This window comes from Juglans regia, chromosome 2 (genome assembly GCF_001411555.2).
Source record: "Juglans regia cultivar Chandler chromosome 2, Walnut 2.0, whole genome shotgun sequence".
Taxonomy (NCBI): Eukaryota; Viridiplantae; Streptophyta; class Magnoliopsida; order Fagales; family Juglandaceae; genus Juglans; species Juglans regia.
The window spans coordinates 3,862,269-3,885,864 of record NC_049902.1 but is presented as its reverse complement, the minus strand read 5'-3'; the positions used below and the strand labels follow the sequence as shown (position 1 = coordinate 3,885,864).

The 23,596-nt window shown below is 34.6% G+C and overlaps 3 protein-coding genes and 1 long non-coding RNA gene across 13 annotated transcripts; 1 reads left to right on the top strand and 3 right to left on the bottom strand.

Moving 5' to 3' along the window:
• Positions 1–532: 532 nt before the first annotated feature.
• On the bottom strand, positions 533–1,018 carry LOC108999121. The gene has a single exon (XM_018975919.1). The coding sequence runs from the start codon at positions 1,016–1,018 to the stop codon at positions 533–535; it is 486 nt and encodes a 161-aa protein (XP_018831464.1).
• Positions 1,019–3,035: 2,017 nt separating this feature from the next.
• LOC108999151 (protein JINGUBANG-like) lies at positions 3,036–4,419 on the top strand. The gene has a single exon (XM_018975947.2). It carries the CDS (start codon positions 3,068–3,070, stop codon positions 4,322–4,324), a length of 1,257 nt encoding a protein of 418 aa, XP_018831492.1. The 5' UTR covers positions 3,036–3,067; the 3' UTR covers positions 4,325–4,419.
• A 7,311-nt stretch (positions 4,420–11,730) lies between these two features.
• Positions 11,731–15,182, bottom strand: LOC108999106. Of its 5 annotated transcripts, none has more exons than XR_004798615.1 (3): positions 14,079–15,182; positions 13,908–13,975; positions 11,731–13,820 (listed from the first exon to the last, which is right to left on the bottom strand). It is a non-coding gene; the product is annotated as an uncharacterized LOC108999106 (long non-coding RNA). The 5 variants fall into 5 exon arrangements; XR_004798613.1 differs by having other exon boundaries at positions 11,731–13,817; XR_004798614.1 differs by having other exon boundaries at positions 11,731–13,817; positions 13,908–14,756; positions 14,865–15,182.
• Positions 15,183–15,681: 499 nt separating this feature from the next.
• Positions 15,682–21,718, bottom strand: LOC108999223 (inositol polyphosphate multikinase beta-like). 6 transcript variants are annotated; one of them, XM_018976057.2, is made up of 4 exons: positions 21,607–21,718; positions 20,558–20,646; positions 18,050–18,122; positions 15,682–16,913 (listed from the first exon to the last, which is right to left on the bottom strand). In XM_018976057.2, exon 4 carries the CDS (start codon positions 16,806–16,808, stop codon positions 15,903–15,905), a length of 906 nt encoding a protein of 301 aa, XP_018831602.1. In that variant the 5' UTR covers positions 16,809–16,913; positions 18,050–18,122; positions 20,558–20,646; positions 21,607–21,718; the 3' UTR covers positions 15,682–15,902. The 6 variants fall into 6 exon arrangements, with proteins under 6 accessions (XP_018831602.1, XP_018831606.1, XP_018831604.1 ...); XM_018976061.2 differs by having other exon boundaries at positions 20,558–20,643; positions 21,607–21,686; XM_018976059.2 differs by lacking the exon at positions 21,607–21,718 and adding an exon at positions 20,898–21,402.
• Positions 21,719–23,596: the final 1,878 nt, after the last annotated feature.

The following is a 23,596-nucleotide window of genomic DNA, read 5'->3' as shown; positions in this document are numbered from 1 at the left end:
CAGTGTCTAACTCTAAATACCACATGTTTTGTTGAGTTTTTTCCTTCACATGACACACCAACAAAAGAGACAACTCTTCTTCTTTTTTTACAAAGTTAGTTTTTTCTCCACTTTGTCTGTTCAAATTAGTTTGACATTTTGACTTATAATGGCCATACCTATGACATCTGTAACATTCAACATTGGACTTGTTTGCTGACTTTGGTCTATAAGTTGTTGATTGGTGGCCGCCACGTCCTCTGTCTCTTCCTTGAAATTGACTCTCTTGATGCTGATGATTTTGTTGTTGGTTCCCACAATCATTGTTGAATCTGCCTCCTCTACCTTGACCTCTGCCTCGTCTTCTATTAGCTCTACAGGGTGTAGAGTTATTTTCTGATAAGGCCTTCAATGCTTGTTCTTCTTTCTCTTGTTGGTTGATTTTTTGCTCATTAACCAACAAAGAACTTTGTAATTCATCAATTAAAAGTTCACCAACATCATTAGCTTCTTCTATAGAACAGACAACAAAATGAAATTTTGGTGTCAAGGATCAAAGAATCTTCTCAACAATGGAAACATCCTCTGTCTTGTCGCCATGGATTCGCATCTTGTTAACGATTGCCATCAATCTTGAAAAATAGTCTGTAACTGACTCTCCTGATTCCATTCGAAGCATTTCGAACTTCGAACGAAGTGCTTGAAGTTGCTGCCTCTTAGCCCTTGTTATACCTTGATACTTCTTCATAAAATCCCAAATATGCTTGGCGGTGTCCTTACAAAGAATGGTTTCCAAGATTGAGCGATCAATAGCTTGGAAGAGATAATTATTTGCTTTAAGATCCTTCAACTTCATCTCTTCAAGCTTCGTCTGTTGCACATCTGTTTGCATAGCACCTTCTGCTGGTTCTGCTACTCCAGAAACAACAACCGTCCAATATTCTTTGGATCTCAAGAAGTTCTCCATAAGCATGCTCCAATGGTCATAGTGACAATCAAAGCGTGGAATGGTTGGTTGTACAACACTTTCGAAAGCCATCAAATTGCGAATGGTGTATATATATATATATATATATATATATATATATGAACATGTCATTAATATTCCGTATGTTATAAATGTCAATAATGATATCTATATGATCAGTCTGCAAAAATATTATATCAATTTGTATAACTAATTAATAGCGAAAGCAAGTCATGCATTTTATGGTGCAGAAAAGGCCAATTAATTAGGGCATGAGATAAGTTTTTTTTTTTTTTTATTTATTTTGAGACAGATGCATGTACAAAAAAACATATATAGATCATTATTTGAGTATATATGATCGATAATCCATTTCTTTATTTATTTTTTTCTTGGCTGGCCGGTTGGTTAGTAAGGGTACCCTAGCCTAACAGTACACCACCCAGATCTTACGTACAAAAAGGATATCATAAATATATATGTTGATGAAGTAAAAAACATTAGTGCATATATATATATATATATATATATATTTATATGGGACATGCATACTCAAAGATAAGGAGCATGCATGGAATTGTTGTCCTCCACTTCATGGAAAGTACAGTACTAGCTACCTAGCTAGCTCATCAGATGGGATATATATCTTCACGTTTCAATATATAACTCTTTCATGGCATATATTGAATAATACATAGACACACACACATATATATATATATATATATATATATGAATAAATCTTCTAATCAGTTACTATTTATTATTTCACATCTTACATCTTATATAACAAATCAGATTCACTAACAAGTGAGCTGGTTCTTGCTTCAATCCCTATATGAGAGAGAACTTGAGGAGAGGGAGAGAGGGGTCAAAAAGACAAAGAGGTCGAAGAGAGAGAGCTTGATTAGGAGAGAGAGAGCTTGAGGAGAGAGAGAGGGGACGAAGAGAGAGAGCTTGATGAGAGAGGGAGGTCGAAGGTGATGAGTGTGATATAAAAAAAAATGAAAAAGAGTAATGCTATATACAGTCGTGGAATGCGCAAACGTCGTGCAGTCGCTTTGAAAAAGAGTGAGATCCACTATTAAAAAATTAATTTATTTTTATGTAAGTCTCATATTTATTCACTTTTTTTAAAGCGACTGCACGACGTTTGCACACTCACGACTACAAATATCATTTCTCATATATATATATATATGTGTGTGTGTGTGTCTCTGAAATCTTGATTTTTTCTTTTATTTTTTGTATTAATTTCATCAGATGCCACTGTCTCCACGTTTGAGAGAGTGTGGGACAATATATACATACATGCAATATTATAAAACGAATGCCCTCTGCTTACTTACCAAGAAATATATATATATATATATTTGTAGAGAAATGATAGTTGTAGTCATGAGTATGCAAACGTCGTACAATTATTTAAAAAAAAATGAATAAATACGAAATCTACATAAAAAAATAATAATTTTTTAATAGTGGATTCACTCTTTTTTAAAATGACCGCACGATACTTATACATTCCACGACTATATATAGCATTATTACTCATATTTGTATGAGAAGTGCTAGGGACACCGAAAATCCTACACCTTTTTTGTACCAATCGAGATCAAGTGTAAAAAAAGTTTTATTTTTGTTTCTATTTTTTAAATATTTTTAAACAATTTTAAAAATTAAAAAAATATAAAATTATAAAATAAAACTTCCTTAATGATTAAATAAAATTAAATTAAAAAATTAAAAAAAAAAACTGGAAACTTTTTCAGTGGCTGCATCATTTCTCTATTTGTATGCATATGCATTATGAACGAAGGTTGATGCCTGGCCTTCTCAACAGCTCATCAGTCATCACTTGGCTGGGCCAATTCTTATTCTCCACGCACTGATTAGATAGTGGACATAAGAATTTACCGATCCAAAAACAGTAATTAGCATTAGCTGATATGAAAGTTAAATTAAAATATAATATCTTTCATGATATTAACGATCTGAGATCAGGAGGTGTACATAAAAAGTACAGACAAAAAGTAGTGTTCTAAACCTTCTCCCCCAAAATTCCATTATCTAGATCTATATATTTTAGCTCACCTCCCTTCCTTCTTTTCTGTCTCTGACATGGGAGTTATGGCATGCCCACAATCTAATTCTAACTCGAGGAATGAGTCTCCATCCGAGTCTAACCACCATGAATCCGAGTTGAAGTCCCTTCTTTCCCAACAAAACCTCCAATCAGTTCCTTCCCTCTCCTCCTCACAATCCCAACAGCAACAACAATATCTGATTTCCAACACCCACCACCACTGTCTAACCACTCTCAAAGGCCATAACTCATACATATCCTCTCTCACCCTTGCCGGAGAATTCCTCTATACCGGCTCTTCCGACAGAGAAATCCGTTGCTGGAAACAAAACCCTTTACTCTCTGATGAATCTGATCATGAAAGTCCGATATTTAACAACCTGGTAGCTGCTGGGAAGGGTGCAGTGAAGTCCCTGGTGGTTCAGGCCGACAAAATCTTTAGTGCTCATCAAGATCATAAAATTCGGGTATGGAGAATCGATAGCCATGAACCTGATCATCACCAGAAGTACACGCATTTAGCCACGCTTCCAACACTTGGTGACCGTGCGTTTAAGATCCTGATGCCCAAGAACCAGGTTCAGATACGAAGGCACAAAAAATGCACCTGGGTTCATCACGTTGATGCTGTGTCTGCACTTGCTTTATCAGAGGATGAATCCCTTCTCTACTCCGTTTCATGGGATCGGACGCTGAAAATTTGGCGAACAAAGGACTTCAAATGCTTAGAATCCCTGACAAACGCACATGATGATGCCATAAACGCTCTGGCATTATCTAACGATGGACATGCTTATACTGGCTCGGCGGACAAGAAAATCAAGGTGTGGAAGAAAAACCCAGGAGATCAGAAGATCAAGCACTGTCTAGTTGCAACACTGGAGAAACACAACTCGGGGATAAATGCATTGGCTCTGAGCAGTGATGGGTCTGTGTTGTACTCCGGTGCATGCGACAGATCCATAGTGGTATGGGAAAAGAGCAGTAATGGCGGCAGCATGGAGGTGTTGGGCGAGCTTAGAGGCCACACAAACTCCATATTATGCTTGGCTGTTGTGTCTGATTTGGTTTGCAGTGGCTCAGCAGACAGAACTGTTAGGATTTGGAGAGGTTTCGACAGAAACTACAGTTGTCTGGCAGTTTTGGAAGGGCACAGAGGTCCAGTCAAGTGCTTGACTGCAGCAACGGATCATCATCGTTGCGAAACAGCTGAAAAAGCTTACCTCCTTTACAGCGGTGGTTTGGACTGCGACATTAAGGTTTGGCAGGTTTTAGTTCCCAATTCCTATTGATGATGATGATTCATAGAAGACGAATCCTCCTTCTAACGGTATTGATCCGTAGCCAATCCAAAGTACCTCCAAAGTGAGGGCGTGTACTTCCTTTCTTTTTTTCTTTTTCTCCATTTTTTTTTTGTCTTTTTTTTTTTTAATAATTTAGGTAAAAAAAATTCTACAAAAAAAAATTCACAAACTGATATGACTTGATATGATACGTCAGATTATAAAATTATTTTTATCATAAAATATATCTAACATATCACATAAAATTATATCAATTTGTGAGTTTATTTTTATAAATTTTTTTTTTTATGACTATAACAATTTTTTTCATTTTTGTTTCAATCTGTTTTCTCATTGGAATATTGTATTATTAAACTGCTGTACAGGAAAGGTTTGAAGGTAATTAATGATGATCACCAATGAGATATTTCGATCCATATCTTCTTAGACAGTCTTTCCTTGGGTGCTTATCAACTAATAATGATGTGCAAGAAAACAACCCCCCACCCCACTAAACTATGATGCTTAGATATTTGATGGGTAATGATACATATAGTTATAGAGTATATAAATATCGTATAGTTATTTAAAAAAAATAGAATTTATTATTAAAAAATTAATTTTTTATATGAATCTCATATATATTTAATTTTTTAAAGTAATTATACGGTACTTGCACACTTATGACTACAACTTTCATTTCTCATATTTGATACTGTTTTCTTTTTCTAATCAGTTGCAACAAGTTTTTTAACCAATTGTTTATCATTTCCGACATTTTATAATTTTCGTGACATGATTACAGTTGCTCATTACTCCATCCAATATTTGGTGTTTAATCAAGGAGTGCCCGTATCTAGTATTACTCTTATGTAAAACAAAACAAAACAAAAAAAATCAAAGTTTACGGCCTCTAGCACACGAAAGCTACTTAAAGTTTAACGTGATTCTCGTGGTGATCATGTAGTCAATTCAGGTGTTGAGATATAGATATATTTGGTTAAGAGATATTTTGAGAATATTTGAAACTTTTTTAAAGTTTTGTTTTAGATGTATTCTTTTTTAGATCTTGCGAAAGTAGTTTGGGAAAGTTGAATAAATCTTTTTGAAAGATATTTTGTATCAGAATTTGTGAAAGTAGACAAGTAGATATGCAGTGTTGATTAAAAGTTGTTTAAATATAATCTTCTTATAATAGTTTTTGTTTGGTTTTTATAAAAGTTATTTTTAGTTTTTATATTTTATATTTTTCACTAAATCTAGAAAAATGATTAAGGGGAGATTTGGATAGTCAATTGAGATGAGATGCGATGAAAGTTAAATAAAATATTGTTAAAATATTATTTTTTATTTTAAGATTTGAAAAAATTGAATTATTTATTATTATTTATTATATTTTGTTTGAAAAATTGAAAAATTGTAATTTTTCATGAGATGAGTTGAGATGCTTTTTGAATCCAAACAATACCTAAATGAAAAGTTGAAATAAAAAATTCTTTTTGAGATTGAAAGATGTTTGAGTTGAAGGTTGAAAATTAAAAAATAAAAAAAAAAAACAACAACAACAACACTACAAGAAATAACGCATTTTCCAGCGATTTTACTATTGTCGCCAAAAAAATCGCTGCAATTAATCTTTATTTGCGGCGATTTTCTTGTCGTCACTAAAATCTAAAACAATGTATACGAAAATCTGATGTTGCAATTACTGTTCACTAATTTGCAGTGATTATTTGACATTTTGCAGCGATAAAAATATCGCCGCAAATAATATTAGAAACTGTAGCTATATTTTAATTGTGGCGAATGGGAAAATCGCCATAATAGCTAGTTTTGCGGCGAATAAAAAACGCTAGAAATAGTCTTCTAGATAATTTAGGCCTTTCCCAACGATTTTAATATCGTTGCAACAAAAATACCACTAATAAACGTTATTTCCAACGATTTCTAAGTCGCCGCTTGCTTTTCTTCTCGATTTTTTCAGCTGATGGAAAAGAAATTACTCTTACTTTTTGCAGCGATTTTAATATCGTCGCAAATTGAACAACAGATACTATTTGCGGCGAAAATATTCATCGTATTTTCGCCGCAAGAGCATATCTAGTAAATTATATACTATTAGCGACAAATCAAAATCGCCGGAAAAGTGAAATTAAATTTAAACAACCCGCCTTACCATTTCCCCTCATTTCTTTCCCTCTCCCGCTCTGCCTTCCCAATCCCTCTTCTCCCTCAACCCATGCCACCGCGCACAACCAGTCTCCAGTGACCCCACCACGCCATCGCCACCTCACCTCGATAGCCACTCCTCAATCCTCACTCACAAGTACAAGTACCTCCCAGACGAAATCGAAGCCATCCCTTCTCTGCGCAGCCCCTCCCAGACGCAAATGAAGACCAACAAAACTCTCCCTTCTCTGCGCAGCCTCTCCCAGACGAAGACCACAGAGGCCTTCAATCCTCACTCACCTAGACGAAGACCGAACCCCAACCACTTTCCTTGCTCTGCGCAGCCCCTCCTAAACGAAGACCACCGAAGCCCTCAATCTTCACTCACCCAGACGAAGCCCGAAGCCCCCCACCCTCACTCTCCCTTCTCTTTGAAGCCCGAAGCCCCCTACCCTCACTCTTCCTTCTCTGCGAATTCCCCCCACCCAGTCCCTTCAATCCCCGAAACCCTAGAAAACTGCAGCTCCATCTCCCTCACCCCCTTCGAGCCTCTCTCTCTCTCTCTCTCTCTCTCTCTCACCAAGTCCTTTGGATCTCTCAGCGAGCCTTGTAAGGATCCCTAGTTTCCTCATTGAAAGTTATATACTGATTTGTTTAATTTTGTTGTTGTTATGCATACACTGATTTGGTTAATTTTTTTGATGTTATACACTGATTTGGTTGAATTTTGTTGCTGTTATACATGCACTGATTTAGTTGAATTTTGTTGCTCTTATACACTGATTTGGTTAATTTTGTTGATGTTATACACTGATTTGGTTGAATTTTGTTGCTCTTATACACTGATTTGGTTGAATTTTGTTGATTTTATACAATGATTTGGTCCAAGCCATGCAGATTTGAAGCTATCATAAAAGAAAGTGTGACTGTGTGATGTCAATTGACAATGAGCATAGCATGCAATGGTCCAATATAGCATGCAATGGTCAATTGTGGGGTTGTCGGAGTTAAGAAGGCTAGTTCATTTAAATCAAGAGCTGAGTTTTAGGCAACACACCAAGTACCTTGCCTATTGAGGTAACGTATTCAATATAAATTTAATATCCAAAAAGCTTGATTATCTTGAATGCTCATTATTTTCCAAAATAGCCTTATCTACCTAAGAAGAGGAAAACTTTTCATTTCATAATATAATTGATTAGTTGATTGTAGTTATTTTGACCATATGAGAAGTTGCTTTTCTCTATTAATAATAGCTTTCATTTGTTGGGTATGATAAGATGTTCTCAATGAAAGAAGTTTCTGAAATTATATTTTAACTACACACACACACACACACACATATATATATATATATATATGACTTAGTATTTCCAGAAATTTAGATCAAATTATGGTTTAAATGTTTGTGTGTCTCTCTTATATAAATATATGATGGTTGTGGTTTATACTTAGCAAGACTTGTAGTTAGAGTTGGTGTTTTCCATAAAAAATTTGTAATATGCGGTTCAATGTGGACAAAAGTTAATTGCATGCTAGTATTCATATATCCAGTTTTTTGATTTTGTGCAATTCAGAAATGTTCACAGTGTGCATGGCTACCAAACAATGGCTTTTTTATTTTCATAAAGGCAAATTGATACATGTTGATAAGAATAATAGGGAGAGGTTATGTTCTGATGTAATTAGGGAGTATGATGAAGTATGATATTATCTGTCAATGGACTAAATTGTTTGAGTTATATATCCTGCTGATTTTTTTTTATCTACCTTAGTTGCAGATGGTCAATAGAAAGTATAATGCATATCCTTTATTTTGTATTTAGCAGAAGCATGTGCATAAATATTATGAGGGTAAATTAAGGTGTGTGAAAAGAATAAATGTTTTCAATTATTCATCTATAGTTGAAATCTAATAGCGTCAATAAAGCATAAATAAGACTACAACATTAACAGTTATGGCCTTTTCTTTTATCCAAGAGTTATGGCTTTTATTTAACTGTTATAGTAACAATATTAGATAGGAAACCTTGGTTACTAGACTATGATGACTTCGCCATTTATTGTTACTCAGAATTGATGACATTGGCATGAATGTGTTGGACCAGATTGCCTGTACGTACAACTCAATCACCCCCATCTATGCTTTTGCCTGTGCAACATCTTGAAGATTTGAGAAGCTGTCTACAACAAAGATATATACTACTCCATGTATTAGTTTAGTACAAGCTGGTTGTGTTGCCCTTGAATTTAAGTTACATATGATCAGCTACCTTAAGGTCCCTATAAGTTTAGATGTGTATATGTGTTGGAGATGTGTATATTCATGTATTACACTCCCTGCTTTTATTAATGGTGAAAGCGCTGCTGCTTTAATATCACCTTCTAAAGTTGTTGAATACTTCGTTTTGCAGACTTTGAAGCCGACTGTGGCTTCGAATTAATTCATCAGAATTAATCCTGTGGAATTTTTATTTTATTTTATGAAATATCTTTTCTGGCGATTAAAATTTGCCCCAAATATTTTTTTCCCACTAAAGTTTTTTGTGGCGATTATATATCGCAAAGTTATTCCGGCATTTTAGGGTATTTGTGGCGAATATTATTCGCCGCAAATAAGCTTCAACCGCAATTTTTTGAAATCACTACTGTTGACTAAAATATTTTGGAATAACAATTGCGGCGATAAAAATGTGCCAGTATAGATCAATACCAACGATATTATGATCGCTGCAATTGAGTTCCAAAACCAGTAACTCAATTACAGTGATTTTTAAATCGCTGAGATTGATCTATACCGACACATTTTTATCGCCACAATTGTTATTTCAAAACATTTTAGTCAATAGCAGCGATTTCAAAAAATCGCTACTGAAGCTTATTTCCGGCGATTTTTCTTCTTTTAGCGACAGTATTAAATCGCTGGAATTAATTTTTCCCAATGATTAACAATTGAATCATATCTTGCAATTGCGGCGATAAAATGTCCTTTTACCGGCGAATAAAAATCGCCAGTAAAGAAAATCATGTCCCAGTGATTTTTGGCTTCCGTTGGAGTAGATCAAAAGTGGAGGTTTAATACCAGCGAACGTCCAGCGATTTATAAATCGCTGGAAAAGATGATAGGCAGCGATTTTATAATTTTTCCCAACGAAAATGATTCGTTGGGAAAAGTGATTCCCCTTATAGTGCTGCAACAACAACAACAACAATAACAACAACAAGAATAAGCAGATATGGACTTTTGGCTACACATCACGGCCTCCTAGCTAGTACTAGAAATGCTATATCAGTTAATATTGTTATGTTTTCTCCCACAGTCCCACTCTATCACTCAATTAATTTAATTTCTTTATTGTTAAAGCTGTAGTAAAACGCCATAAGAGAAATATAGTTCGAATGTAACCACAAGAAGATTTTGCTTAAAGGTTAAAAAATATTAGGATTAGTATTTTACGATCTAACCATGCACATGAAGTATAGTGTATTAATTTTAATCAGTATTTATGATTAAGTTTAGTTTATAAAATGGCCTAATTAAACACAGTTCAAAATCTGGATAGTTATAATATATACTTTGATCGATACATTAGAACATTAACAATGCCAAGTCTAAATTTTGACTAAAACTTGAAGTTAATTTGGCTTTTGCCAAAACCTTTGAAAATGTTAATCCACATTGGACTAACCATTCCAAAATCAAAATAATAATATAATATTATATATTTTGATATATTTTTTTTATATTTTACAAATATACTCTATATATTAATTAATAATTTTATTTAACATAAAGAAGAAAGGAAAAGAAATGAAATGAAGGAAAAGAGGAGACGTGAAAGTAAGAAAAGTGAGAATACTTTTTAATAAAATATTTTTTTGGTTGGTGAACAGTAACTCACCAAATATATATAATTCTGATTTTTCATTTACCATACCTCATAACTTGAGTTGAAGTGATTTGGCTAGCCCAATGTAGTTAATTTTGAAAAAAATTAGTCAAAATTTATATTTAATTGACATTTGGTTAGTCCCTCTAGTAAGAAATTTATATAGTGTTTGGTAATTGCTATTCTATAACCTTGGGACAATAAATAATACGTTTGTACTCATGTTTTTAGCGGGTGAATTCACGTATCTACGGAGAAAAGGTACATAACCATGATTTGTACTTGTATGAACTACGTTCGTTTAAACAGTCAGATATTAAAGTTATGTTAACTGTATCTATTTTTTTTTTTTTTAACAATATTGATGTAATTCTTTAATTTAAGTCTTTAACCGCACTTGTTGACATCATACATTTTAAGTAACTCATGTCACTATTTAATATGAAACCATGCACTTAAAATATATCACATCATGTATGATTGAAGATGGTAAATAAATTGTGAAAGATCAACATTTCTTTTTTTTTTTTTTCATTCTATATTCAGATATTCGTAACAAAAAGAAATGGGCATGCCATTCAACTGAAGTGACTTGTCCAAGGATTTGTAGGCAAGGAAGAAAGAGAACCCAATAGAATAAAGGAAGAAAAAGAAAAAGAAAAGGAAAGAGTAAATAAATCAGACGACATTAAAAAAAGAAAAAAAAAGGGGGAACTATGGTAATAATTGAAGTTTATGGGGGCCCATGAGAGAGGATTATATAAAGGACAAACCCAGATCAGTAAGATTTTATATATATATAAAATGCTAAAAAGTATTGGAACTTACATTAATAAATGAATACTTTCGGCAGGATTCAATATGTGGCAGCCTAATATTTTTAGATCTGCCTAAAAATCTTCACCTTCGCTGATAGTTTATAATTGAAATGAGTACTAATTGCATATGTAGGGGAAGTTAGGTACGTAACAGTCATTGTTCCCAAGCTATTTTAACCTAATTTCTTTTTCTTTCCATATATTTTTTCTGTTATTTTCAAAGATCCACCTCTCTCAAGAGATGACCATCGAAAAATATAACATAATTATTTTGACCTAGATCCCCAAACTAGGATAATATATTGTCCATGTGTCTGATCTGGAGTGATTGCAGAATTATTTTAATCACTACTTTCAACCTAATTATTTTGAAAAAGTGATCATGTTTTTCTCGTTGAATTCAATATTGGTAAATAATCCAAATAAAAGAATCTGGGGGACTATGTTGGGTAAAGGCGGATCACAAAACTAATATGTGCCTTTAAGCATGATGTGTGAGAGAGAGAGAGAGAGAGAGAGAGAGATTCTGGGATTGATGTAAAAGTAACTAAGAGGTTTATACATCTAATGATCTGAAATAAAGCTGTATGTTAAAGTCCAAAGTTAAAGTAAAACAGAAATGGGCAAAAATTACATTATACAATGAACTTTGTCATATGAAATGATAAATGTATATAACATGACTTAGCTAGCAGAGATTTATCAACACAGGTAAGAGTAAATAAAGAATTAAGAAGTTAGCTTACCACTTCTCTGCTAGCTTATACTTATGAAGCTCTGAACACTGGGCGAGTATACCATCAGGCATATGTAATCTTAACTGTATCCCCTGCCACAACTTAAATATTCAGAGTGCCATCATGTTGACCTAAAATACAGTAAATTACCCAATTAGTCAAAAGATTAATCCATGATGATAATAGGTTCTTTTATCCCTAACACACATCACTTTTCGCCTAATAAAAGTCATCACTAAATATGTTGTGATAACATCTATATATTTCCAGAACTGCATTGCTGCTGACAGCAAATACTTCTCAAACAATTCCAGAAAAGCAAGCATCTTTATTCTCTATTATTCATGATGAAACTTTCTTCTATGGCTTTGGCCATCCTTTTTTTTCCCCTTACAATGTGGGATCACTCGAAATATAATTTAAAAAATTGACCTATCATTAAACATACAGGGTCCCCACTGATTACTCCACAACCACCAAAAAATAACTCAATAATTTACCATCTCAGCTTTATTTAAATTTCACATCTCGAAAGGCACCTCCCCCAGCTGGAATAAAAGCAACTAAAAACATAAATGAACAAAGAATGAACATCAAGCACACAATAGGTCACTCTGGTGGATCAAAATGTATTTTGCTTGCTTTTGTTCTTTGCTAAATATAATTTTTTATAAGTATGCTAAATATAATTATCTGTGCTTGCAAGAAGTACAATTTCAACAGCAGAATGGGAATCTGAATTATTTACAGTTGTGCTTTCGCCGGCATCCCTGGATAACAAAGTCCACAGTCCATATGGGCTGCATGGCTCCACTGGCACTCATTCCATAAAGAACATTAATATCAGTTCAATACAGCCGCATATCGACTGATTAATACTAAGTTATTTCAATATTCAAAGATTATAAGCTAAATTTTCTTTTTGATGACAGGGGAACCACCCCACGGCAGAGTCCTTAGGACTCACCCATGGAACCTAAACCCCCGGGGAGACTAGCACAGCAACCCACCGCCATAGCTTCCCAATTAAATCGCAGTTTGATTCCACATAAAATCAAACCTGTGACATGGGGCTCATGCTCACTAGTTCACCCTTACCACTTGTACTACCCACGGGTGGGTTTACAAGCTAAATTGAGAAGTGGCAATTTCTCTAGGGCAGGTTTATGCCAAGGAACCATCCAACCAAGTCAACAAGTGACCATTGAAGTTAACAGCCAAAAACAAAGACCAATTGATATAGGGGATAGCCTAGAACTTGCAAAGGTCAGAATTCAAACCAGGGACAATGAGGCAGATTCACAAGAATGTTTTATAAACATTCTCCATACAGGTAGTAAAACCCTCGAACATATAATAAGAAGCTTACACTTGATGCTACAACGTTCTCAAAGCATGGGAAAACTTGGCCTTAATGTCAGGGCTATGTCATCAAATTCATGTAGGGCAGTATTGTGGTTTATTTAGTAAAACAAAATGGCACAGCGTATCATGCTCATCATGAATATTTTCCCTTTTTGCCTGTGCAATCCCTAAATCAATATGTTCTTTGAAGAAAAACAATTGCAACTTCAACATTCTTAATCCTAGTCATTAAAATTAATCATGCTCACCACTCTTCTCCCTCCACAATCTTCATGTCCATGCATTTATTTTTTATGATGTTGAACCTCGTCAAGGCAACCCTTCAAACCCACCCACTGTTTAGTTGATCGATCCTCCAAAAACATTGACAATTTTTATTATGTATACACTATCCATAAGGAATAAATAAATAAATTAAGAGACTAGAACAAACCTTCCTAAACAGCTCAACATCTTCATCTGGCCCCTAACAATTAGGGCGTTAGGATCAAGGCCCTTTGGCCATCTCTTGTATACTCTTTTGCTGCTGCCAACAATCTCCATCAATATTAATGTTCAGTGAAAGGCAATGATAACGTAGTTGAACTTCCAGAAGTGGATAGCAGATACATACCTGAGGATCATGACCCTCTGCAACCACAAACAGACCACTAGCACAAACTAGAGGAAGATAGTATTCAGCTGAAAATGAAGAACCCAGAATGAGCAACTTTAGCGGAAATTAACCATTTAGAGTCTCACAAAAACATAGAAAAAACCAAGATAGGGTGTATTTCAAGATTACGTAAGATTCCCGTTTCTGCAACCATAAACAATAACATGGATAGTACCCACTCCAATTAGGAACACGACCCCACTATGCCATAACCCATGGTTCATATTCTATACAGAAATTCTATTTCAAATCATTAAACTTGCTTCAGCTCTTCCTCAGAAATCCTACAAGGAAACATATTTTACATAGTCTCAAAGGGGGAGAGAGTTTACATACACAGGAATTAAGGAAAGTAACATTCAAATGGAAACACACTCGTATACCTGCAAATGTGAAAATATCGTACAAGAAGGAAGAGGGAGACAATATTAATTCCTTGTACAATTTAGTCATTAGATTGGCCAGCAAGAGCTATCACATACTCCAATAAAACTCAGTGCTTGTTCATAGACTCTAATAGCGTTATTTTCCAATCTACCGTCCAAGATTTGATACCAGACCCACCAACAAAAAAAAAAAACCAGAAAATGAATTTAGAACATAAATTTCAAAAAAAATTAACAATAAGCCGCATCAATGCAGCACAAAATTAAATTTAAAAAAAAAAAAAAAAAAGCAACAAATTGATTCGCCTGGGAAGCAGTAGCTAAAATAAATCCCGGAAGCCCCGCACCACTTCCGATCAACGATGTTAATGTTTCTGATTGAGTTGTTACGGTGAAACATCAGTAAGATTCTTCAAACTTTCTGCAAAAACCCGAAAAGAAATAATTCTTCGAACTTTTCTTGGTACCTATATAAAAATATATATATTTCCTTACCTGGAGGGAGAGAGAGAGAGAGAGAGAGAGAGACCTGGTTCCTATGGAGAAGATTGTAGACACTGAGATGGACCTGATCTTGTTTGGCGGGAAGTACTGGTTTCGAAAAAGGATGAACCAAATTCTCTGAAAGTGATTAGGGTTTCGGCGCTGATGATTTCGAAATAGACGTTGGCCTTGAAGCTGAAGATGATTGAAGAAATTCCCACGAGAAAATTGAACATTGGGAACAATACAAAGCCAAACTGAAATCTTTTTTCGCGCGCGCTAGTCTCCGGGTTCTCGTTCGCTCAATAAAGAAGAGGCAAAAGGCTAAAAGCTTTGATTTCGGGCAATTAAAGCCCAAGACATAATCGTCCCTGTTGATAAATAATGTAAGCCCAATTTCTCCAGGAAAAAGCCCAACTTTCAATTGCTACCAAAATCAGAGTAACTCTACGCTCAGGGAAAAGATTTACAAACCAATAAAAAAAAATTAAAAAATGAACATTTTGCATATTTAAAACTCTCACGTTTGACACCATCTACCCTCCATCCAATTCTTAATTCTTTATATAAATATATATATATATATATATTTTAATAAGTAATTCTTTATATATATATATATATATAATATATATATATATATATATATAATAAGGAGACCGGGTGATTGAGATTCTCCTCGTTTAGAAATCAGACCTTATGCCAGACCTTGGCATCTTCCATCCAAGTCTGAAAGTAAAGTACAAAAAATACGCAATATTGTGTTATGAAGTTTCTAATACTTTGAAGGTGCAATAAGTGAATAGGAGTTTTCTTGTATATTCCTCCTGTATATGAGAGTTGCAACATGTCAAAAGTTGTGATTTAGCTACTACAATGCAAAAAAGTTGCAATTTAAGGTGCAAAGTGTTATTCCTCAACAACAACAAAAAACCCCAAAAAGCTTACAAATGAAATAGAAACTACTACAAGCCGAAAGTACTTAGATTTCAGTATCCTCACCATGAAGGGACATAGATAAGCGACAGCCTACACAGTGAGGTGAGAAAGTCAACATTGAAGACATCCTACATTTCTAAGCGGCTCAATCAGTACAATTACAATTCTTGTCAGGGTCTTGCAGAGAAGCTTTGGCTTCTTCATACTCATCAGAGCAGCTCAGAATATCCGTGATAAACTTTATCAAAGAACAGAGCCCACCCAAGAAGTTATGATCAATAACACCCTTGCCTTCCAAAACATGAGCAAAATCAACAAGTTTTACTTCAGCACCAGAATTCCTTTCTTTAACTACCGATTCCTTATCATACACCATGAGAACCGAACAAGAATAGAAATGGTAAATGGTTTGATCCTCAAACCATTTTTTGAGCTCCAACAATTGTGCCAAAATTCCAGCAGATCCACCATAAACAGTTGATGCAAAAGAACAATCAGGGTCCATACCTGTATCTACAGAGGTGTTAGAGGAGACAAACTTCCTCAAAACTAACCTAACATCCTTGGCAGTAAATTTCTTGACAAGCTTTTTATCTGGCTTCCAGGTTTCAGATTCTTGGCTCCCATGTACCTGCAATCCAGATATCCTAAACCCCAGTGCAATGCTTGTTGAGTCTCTGTCTTTCTTTAAACACTTTTGGATATAGTCCTCTGATGCTTGGGGGTACCACGTTCTGGATCCAATCTTAATGTCCATGATAGATGGATTGAGGTGACTTGAGACAGTATCTTGCAGCACAAGATGAGGATGCAGGCCAGATCCATCAGATGCCTCTATAAGCCGAGTTCCATAAAAAATAGGAAAGAATCTCCGGACGTGATCTGGAATCTGAGTGTTGGATGAGAATGATTTATAGAAGGCTACCTCGTTGGACCCACGATCATCATCTTGAAGAGGCTTGTAGAAGTGCCCTGAATCATCTATCAGAGGACCGAGCATTCCATCATGACCCTCGTGGCCAGCAACCTGATGATCTGGGACCTTAAGCATGGTATAGGGTATAAGAATCGCAACAAATTCACTAATCTTCAACTATATTTGTCCTCTGAAGGTACTGCTCTATCGCATTAAAAAAATAAAAGAAAGAAGTGCCTCCTGCAGATTCGAGTTCATTGACTATTAGACATCTTATGAACAAGAAAGTCATGCAAAGCGCATCATGAACAAAGGCAATATACTCCATATAAACCAAGCAACAAATTTTGAACCCCATGAAAAGAAAGGAACAACTAAAGGAAGTAAACTAGTTAGTAATAACAACCCTGGTTAGCAAAATCACAGGGTTCTAACAGTCTTTGCTTCAGAATCTGGGCTCTGACTTCGATGCAGTCGTAGTCCCAGATTCCGATCTCCGACAAGATTTTGACTCCGTTACTCTGCTCTGGCATTGGAGTGCTGGGCTTGGGCCAGGCTTCATTGGGATTTTTTAAATGTGTTTTTAATGGGCTCTATCTAGGAGACTAACAGAGCGTAGAGATCATATATTCCCATTTATGAAACAAGCAAATGGATCAAATATAATGTAACAGATAAAATCAAATACCTTAAGCTTTCTTAACCAGCATCGAATCCAAACCCACAGCAAAAACACAGAATCGATTACAATCGACAAAATTGAGCATCAGCTTAAAGAAAAGTTTGGGACAGGTCTCTAAAGGAACTTTATTTAGAAAAAATAATGAAACAGACTATAATAGGAAGAAATCAAAAACAATGGAAGCTTCTCGGAACCATAAGACTAGATGCGTGAAATCAGTAATAAAAGAACTCTATTTATTTGGGCAAGAAGTTGAGGAAGGTCACTCTACATATTGAGAAAAATAGGTAATCAAAGAACACACCGAATCACCCACCACAGATGCAATTTTGCTGACAATGCTTCGATTCCTCAATTTTCCAATACGATGCGAAAACAACAGCCTAAAGAACTGATCAAATACATGCCATTTCGCCAACTCCCCAAAAACAAAATTGCTCAACCCAAAACTTTAAAAACAAAAGAGCTAATAAAATGCATGCCACACTCTCTCTCTCTATAAACGTACTTGCATCAGGATTTTACATTTCCAATCAACAAAACCCATCAGATGAAATTCAATAACAAAATCATCCTCAGTTCCTCATCGATCCTATCCAGATGACAAACATCCAAAGCTACCCCTTTCGATTAAATCTGCAAACAGACCATTCCAAAGAAACTTTGAAAAATTGAGGGAAAAATCGTCACTTACCGTCTGAAGTGAAAAAATGGTTCCTTTCTTTGTTTCTTCAGTCTTTCCTCTCTGTTCCCATGAAGTTAGTACACTGATAAAAGAAATGGGGAAAGGGAAAAAAAATGGGCAGAGAAAAGGTGAGAAATGAAATGGGGAGAGAAAAAAATCGTTCCTTCTTTTCTTGGAGAGCTGCATAGGTTGTGGGAAAGGAACAGAAATGGGGAGAGAAAAGGTGAGAAATGAAACCGAGGGAAATGAAACCGTCTGGGTGAGAGAAAAAACAATAAATTTTAAGATACCTGAGCTACAGTGGTTTAACATATTTGTTGAATCATTGTAGCTCAAAGGCTGGATGAGTAATGACCCAATGCCAGTGGTGCTGAGCATTAGCATTGGATTATGCAAATGCAAATGTAAAATTTGCATAATATGACATGATTTTGCATATAGCTATTCCACTCAAAACTTATTCTTACATTGGATTATTCATCTATTAGTCCAAATAATAATAAAATATATAAATTTACTAATAATTTATAATATTTTCTTTTCAGTTTTTTTGTTCTATTAATTTTTTTCTAAATTAAGAGCTACAATGGATGGATGGTTGAGTGTTCAATTGGCAAAGCCTAGGTCTTATTGCTGAATACAAACCTGGCTAGAAAGGCTAGAATCGAATCTTAATTACATAAAACAGACAAGGATTAATTCAAAGAATTAAAGCTGTTAACCACATGTTTGGAAAGCTTATATATATATATATATATAGAAGGGCCAGCATGATGAATCTATCTGCAGTGAAACAAGAAGGCAGTTTCATATCAGAATGGATTCATTTATGATGTGAATAAATGCTGGATGTAGATATGGAGGGAAGTTTCAGTGTCATGTCCTCCATGAAAGCTCTCGAGTTAGCATTAAAGTGAAGGTGGGGCCAAAGGTCATGGTGGATATGAAGAAGGTTTTGCTTTGGAACTTATTTCAAACATAATGTCACTGTCATATTTTCATGATCGGTACAACCAAAAGTTGTGTTAAATCCCCCCATGCTATCTAATCTAATTAGCCCAACCCATGTAATTATTGGAGCTTAACTATGTTTATAATGGCATCAGAATTTGGTTTGTTCTGAAGCTCCACACCAGCAGATCAAACATGTGCATATATTTGCAGGACACACTAATATAAAACTAAAGCATTTTAAAACCTTCTATATATGGATGTAGGTGCACACAAACCTATACACATATATCTGTACGTGTTCGTTTATATCTATGTACGTGTGTATGTATTAATAATGTGGTTTTCTATTTTAGTACTTGCTTTAAACGTCTTTTGTTTTCATCTTTGATTGTCAGGAAGTTGAAACAATCTATACCCATCATCAGAAAACAGTAATTGTAGATGCTGATGCAGGTCAGTATAAAAGAAAGATCACGGCATTTGTTGGAGGTCTTGATTTATGCATGGGCCGATATGATACTCCAATACATCCTCTTTTTAGTACTTTACAAACAATGCACAAAGTTGACTACCATAATCCTAACTTCACGGTAAACGATTCAATTAATTTATTAAGAACACTTATTGAATTTGCATTAGTTTTGCTTTAATTTATCAATTAATTAACTTCCTCAATAGCACTTCATCAAACACTTCATCTTCACAAAGACCACTTCACTCCACTCTCACTCCAACTTCACAAAGACCAAGCAGAAGTAATACAAATGAAATAAATCTTGTAGACACGATCCTAGAGTGCAACAGGCGAATTTTCAAGAAAGGAAAAAAAAAATACATGCCATATATATAAGTGTTCACATTCGTTTGTTCTTATTGTTCTAGAAGTATATTAAGTGTCAATCCAGCTTTATACATGGAAGACAAACAATAAAAAAGAAAAAGGAAGTGGATTCTAGTTATAGACATGTTAATTAACTCACTTCCAGCGGGCTAATTGCTTGTGGATGGTATTAGGGCAGGTTTGGGGGCAAAGACAAGATGAGATTTCTCCTCTCATCTCATCATTACAACTTTCTTAAATTCCCACACAAAATACAATATACAATTCAACTTTTTCAAATCCCAATTCAACTTTTTCAAATCTCAAAACAATAATAATATTTTAAATTAATATTTTAAACTTTCATCTACAACCAAAAATTCTCATCTCACTCCCCGTTGTGCAGGGGGAAAAAGGTTGAAGACTACTCGCCCATAGTTCTTGAGAAACAGACCGAGAGTTCTTTTTTTGTTCACATTCGTTTCTCTGATATAAGATTAGGATCAATAAGGTTCTCTTTATTATGACTATAAGAGGATTTATGATGTGTATATTCATGGTCTGTTGCTATTCCTATCAGTTTTTGTTTACTTGTTTTCAGACCAAAGTGTCTGGTTTTGAGCCTAGGATTCCAAAGAATTCATTTAAAATCTTTTCCCCTCTCACAGTGTTTCTAGACAGAATTGAGAAAAATATACAAATTCAACCAACATCACAGTAAAACAAATTTCAAACATACTTACCTATTTTTCGAAACTCACTGCAGGATGTGCTGGTGCTGCTGCGACGAAGTGGTGCTGCTATGACGGACTGCTGCTGCTGCGACGGGCTGCTGCTACGATGAAACCCAAATGCAAAGTGAAATAGGACGCCACTTTTCTAAGAAAGAAACAGGGCCTAACTAATAAATTATTAATAAACCGATGAAAAATGAGTTTTCTGATCCATACAATCAATCTGATTATCATGAAAAATTAATCATAAACTAATTAGAGAAACCAAAAAAAAAAGGCAAAATAAAAGCTACAACACACAAAGGGTCACGATTTGGTCAGATTAGATGGGTAGGTGAGGAGGAGGGACCTTGAGTTGGGCCTCGGCTGCATCAAGGCGCCTCCATATCTGAGCAGCTTCAATGGGTTCTCTTTGCCTTGAGTGGTGCTGCGACGATGAGAAACGACTGGAGTGGCTTTTGTGCGATGGAAACAGACACTCTAGGGCAGAGATCTTGACCAGATGGCTTGAGTGTCTTTTGTGCGAAGGAAACTGGCGAAGTGATCTCAGATTTTGGGCTGGAAACAATGGGAGAGCAAAAGGTGTGGATGGAAACGATGGAGAAACAGATATGCGGTTGCACGAGACGGAAAACGGAGAGAAAATTGTGAAGGAAACTGAGACAATCCAATGCGGGAGCAACAAACCGAGGGAAAGCAACTACTTCGATAGACAGTGGAAAAATAGAGGGAAGAGAGAGAGCGCTTCTGGAGGAAGAAAATAATAAAACTACAGTGTTAATGCACGCCACTTTTATGCCAGTTTAGCTATGTAACACTCTATTGTACATTATACTCTCCACACATCTCACGTAATTTTTTTTTTTTTTCCACCCAGCACGTTAGGTGTGCTGGGGTTTCTTCACACAGCAGTGTGAATGAAGATTTTTTCTTTATGGATTGCCCATATGGCTAACTCAATGCGAATACTACGAGAATTACAGAATATCCATACCAAAAGGATGCCCTCAAAGAGACCTTCTACTTCTCCAGAAGAGAGAGAGAGAGAGAGAGAGTACCTTGAAGGTGGCAGCGGTTCTCAGCGCCAGCGGACGCCTAGTGAGGGAGGAACTGCGGGTGTGATAAAAGATTGATAATCTGACAGAAATGAGAAAGAAGGAAGGGGATACTTATAGGGGAGGGGGTAAATATTATGGTTATTTTCGGTTTTGTATATTTTTTGGGAGCAATGACAACCTATCTACCATTTATTTACAATTTATTAATAAGAAAAATATTTTTTTTATAATTAAATTCATCAAATCAAATCAAAATATATATTTAAAAATATATTATTTTACTCTAAGATTTTAGACAAGTAGTAAAGTAGTAGTAGGTGTTTTATCATTCCTCAATTTTTAGAATCTATATATATATCGATTTTGAAAATTTAAAAATCGATATCAAACTGATTTATTATCGAAATCGAAAATTTCGATGTTTTCAATTGGGAGAGGGTCCTATAGAGTTCAAGTTGGAGTTGATTAATGATCAACAAGAGTTTGAAATTTAAAAATATAATCTAGTTGTTCATTTAACATAGGATTCAGAGTGACTGAAACTGTGTAAAGGACCTCAATTAATGATAATTTTAAAATGAGAAAGATTCTAGTAGTTGATATTAAATTCTAAAATGAGTTTAGTTCGTCAAATAATTATTTTTGAAAAATTTCCTAGGCCAATTACTAGTTAAATATGGTCAATTGATTCATAAAATATTAAATGAGCTTAAATCCAAATCGCTCATTAAACCTAATATAAGCCTAATAAAATTATCCATATTACATTTTTAATAACACTGGATCAGATTGTTACATGCTAGGTCGAGCAAAAGTGGCCATGCCTTTTTTCTTTTTCACTTTAATATTCTTTGTTTTTATCTTCAAAATTATTTTTTATTATTTCTATTTAATATTTCTTGTTTTTCTTTTTTTTTTTCTTTTGTATATTTTGAAGTTGTACAGATATTTATTAGAGCATGCTTAAGGTCCATTTGTCAACACAATTGTTCTTGAGTATTCTCGTATGAGTAGTGTTGTTTGAAGGCATTTACACCACATACAATCCATATAGCATAATTTGATTTGTAAGATTTAAATTTTAAAATTTATCTTCCTAATCAAATTATATCACGTAGATGATGTGTAGTGTAAATGCATTTGAATAGAATTATTCTTTTAAGATATTATCATATATTTTCTTCTCAAACACCACTCAAACGGAGAAACACTTCTCAATTTCAAATTTTTAACTTTTTCATCTAATTATTATAACCTCAAACTCCCAAACAAATTACAAAAAACAACACTATTTTTTTTTTTCAAATTTCAAAACAAAATAATAATACTAAAATATATTCAAACAACTTTTTAACTGTATAATATTTTTATTCAACTTTTTCTCTAATTTTTCAAAACACAATAAATTATTTTACTACTATTTACAGATATACTAAGATATTCTAAGTATCAAAACGGGTCTTTAATCTCTAAATTTCAAATGATTGCTTGGTATTATCAATTTTATTTATAAATTTAATAGAAAAAACTTGAATAATTTTTTGTTTTAATTTTTTTTTTCCTTTTTATGTTTTTGTAATTTTGTTGTTGTTGTTTACCATATAAAAATGACTTCTTAAATACATTTTATTGTTTACAAATTTTTATATTTGTCAAGTGGCATATGTGAAACAATCAATGGTATTGTTACGAAGGGGATAAAGTTGTTATGTGGAGGGCATGTCTCGAATCTCCCTACTCAACTCAATTTGCTCAAAAAGAGGGTGGTAGATAATCCCTTATGTCCGATATGCTGTGTGGAAGAGGAAATTGTTGTTCATGCTTTATGGAGATGCGAGTCTGCAAGAGATGTGTGGAGCCAGTGTTTTAAGAGGTTACAAAAACGTTTCATGCCACTGACATCCATGCTGCAACTTGTAGAAGCTTTAAGAGATTCATTAGAAGAGAATATTGTGCAAGAATTTATGGTAGTGGCTAAAAAGATTTGGTG